The sequence below is a fragment of the Pteropus alecto genome, unplaced genomic scaffold, assembly GCF_000325575.1.
Source record: "Pteropus alecto unplaced genomic scaffold, ASM32557v1 scaffold202, whole genome shotgun sequence".
In the NCBI taxonomy this organism is placed as follows: domain Eukaryota; kingdom Metazoa; phylum Chordata; class Mammalia; order Chiroptera; family Pteropodidae; genus Pteropus; species Pteropus alecto.
This window is the reverse complement of record NW_006432451.1, coordinates 4,537,660-4,539,524: the sequence shown is the minus strand read 5'-3', so window position 1 is coordinate 4,539,524 and position 1,865 is coordinate 4,537,660. Positions and strand designations below refer to the sequence as shown.

General features: G+C 48.6%; 1 protein-coding gene across 1 annotated transcript in view; it reads right to left on the bottom strand.

Moving 5' to 3' along the window:
• Positions 1 to 1,315, bottom strand: part of LOC102892903 (HLA class II histocompatibility antigen, DM beta chain) — a 5,535-nt gene extending 4,220 nt beyond the window's left edge. Inside the window, exons 1-2 of the mRNA XM_025043725.1 lie at positions 883 to 1,315; positions 1 to 235 (exon numbers count right to left, since the gene is read on the bottom strand). The exon at positions 1 to 235 is cut by the window's left edge and continues 86 nt beyond it. Of these exons, the coding sequence (XP_024899493.1) occupies positions 1 to 235; positions 883 to 937 (290 nt within the window). The 5' untranslated portion in view covers positions 938 to 1,315. The remainder of the gene's footprint in view (positions 236 to 882) is intronic.
• Positions 1,316 to 1,865: the final 550 nt, after the last annotated feature.

Sequence of the window (1,865 nt, the reverse complement as noted above, 5' to 3'; positions counted from 1 at the left end):
CAGTGCTGTACCCCCTCAGTCAAGCGCTGGAGCAGGTTTTCCTGCGGATTGAGGTAACTCGAGAGGTAAGTGGCCAAGACATTCAGTGCCCCAAATTCACAAGGGGCCATTCTGTGCTCCTCTGGATCCCAGCAGGTCAGCAAATCTTTGTTGAAGGATATACAATATGTGAATTCCTGTGGAGTCCCATCATCATCCAACAGACAGGTGCTTTCAACATGGGCCACAAAGCCATCTGCAGGAGCCAGAGAAGGGGGCAGGTCAAAGGCCAGGCTCAGATACATCCAGTGAGTGGGGCACAGGTTTCCCACCTCAGGCAGCATCTATTGACCAAGCTTATGTCCTGGAGTCCCTAAGAGCCCCGATTGATGGAATAGGTGGTAGTAGCAAAGATGTTTTAGATCCTGTTTCGTCTGTATGTGAGACTAAGTGTGGGGACAGGAGTGGCCTGAGATTATTTGCATGTTTAAACACGGTGATTTAACCAGGACAAGGCCTTCAATAAGGCACATTATTGAGTGAGAAAAGGGGTAAAGTAAAAGAGCCAGCCTTGTCTTGTGCTGGATATGTTATTAAATATTCACTCCATATACATTTATGGAGCACTCACTATGTGCCGGGCACTGTGCTCGGAGTTGGGGATGCAGTAAACAAGACAGATGAGGTCCTTGCCTACATCCCAGCAGGAAATCTATATCACACAAATAATTATACAGCTTAATCACTATTAAAATTGCTACAAAGGTACAGTACATGTGCTATAGGAGTATGTAATTGGGAGACAAACTAGTCTTGGCTGTCTAAATCCAATAACAAAACTGAACCCCCTCACCCCGAAACAGGAGCAGAGGAAGGGAGGGTCCCAGGAAGGAATATCCTTACCTGCTCCGGTGCAGCCCAGGCCAAGGCCCAGCAGCAGCTGCAGGAGTATGGTCATGGTCTGCTGTGGGAAGACACAGGCAATTCGGTCCCCTGGACCAGCTCCTCCAGGGGCCTTGAAACCTTGCCTGCTCCAGAAACCCCAGTCTGGGTAGATGATCTTCAGACCTTGAGCGGAATATGGTATTACCCGGGCCCCTTGATCCCTGTTAAATGAGTGATTTAGAGCTACCCGCCCCTAGGTACTAAATTTGTTCTACCAACTCATATAAGCCCTGTTCCAAACTGAGGGTTATCAGATTGGCTAAGGAACCAGGGCAAACAAAGAGACAAATTGTTGAGTGCCTCAGCCTAGCGTCATCAGTTACTAAGTAAATCTCATCCTGCCCTAGGCTTTAAACTTCTGGTTTCCTTCTTAACTCTTCCTGTGGGTGGATTTCCCTGGGTCAGTGGAGAGAATACTCCCAGTACTCCTAGGATGCATGTGGCCAGGACTGCTGCTTGTTTAACTGTTTCCTCTCAATGTCTTCCCCAAAGACTGAGCCTAGATAACCTCTTTTGTTCCTTAAAGGGAGTTATTTAGGAAGATATTACATAACCCTTGTTCTGCCCTATCACCCAGAAAACAAAGGACACGGGGCCCTTCTGGGGCAGGTGGCAGAGGCAAGGCTGCTGAGAAGGAAAGAATCACAGGGAGAGTGCAAGGTTCTCTCTGGCCTCAAGGCAAGATAGCAGCTAAGGAAAGTAGCTCCACCTCAAAGGTCAAGGACATCCCTCAGAGGCCTGAACATCCCTCCATGGGCCTCCAGTTCTTTTGTTTGAGCATCATTTCCTCCTTTCTGCTTTCTGGAGCCAGGGCACCCTATCCTCCTACACTCTGAACCATCTCAGGGCAGACCGCAGAGTGACTCCACTTACACTCCTTGATAAATAGCTGGTGATGGGCCAGTGCCCAAAGCTCACCTGTCTCTACCAAACTTGAAACT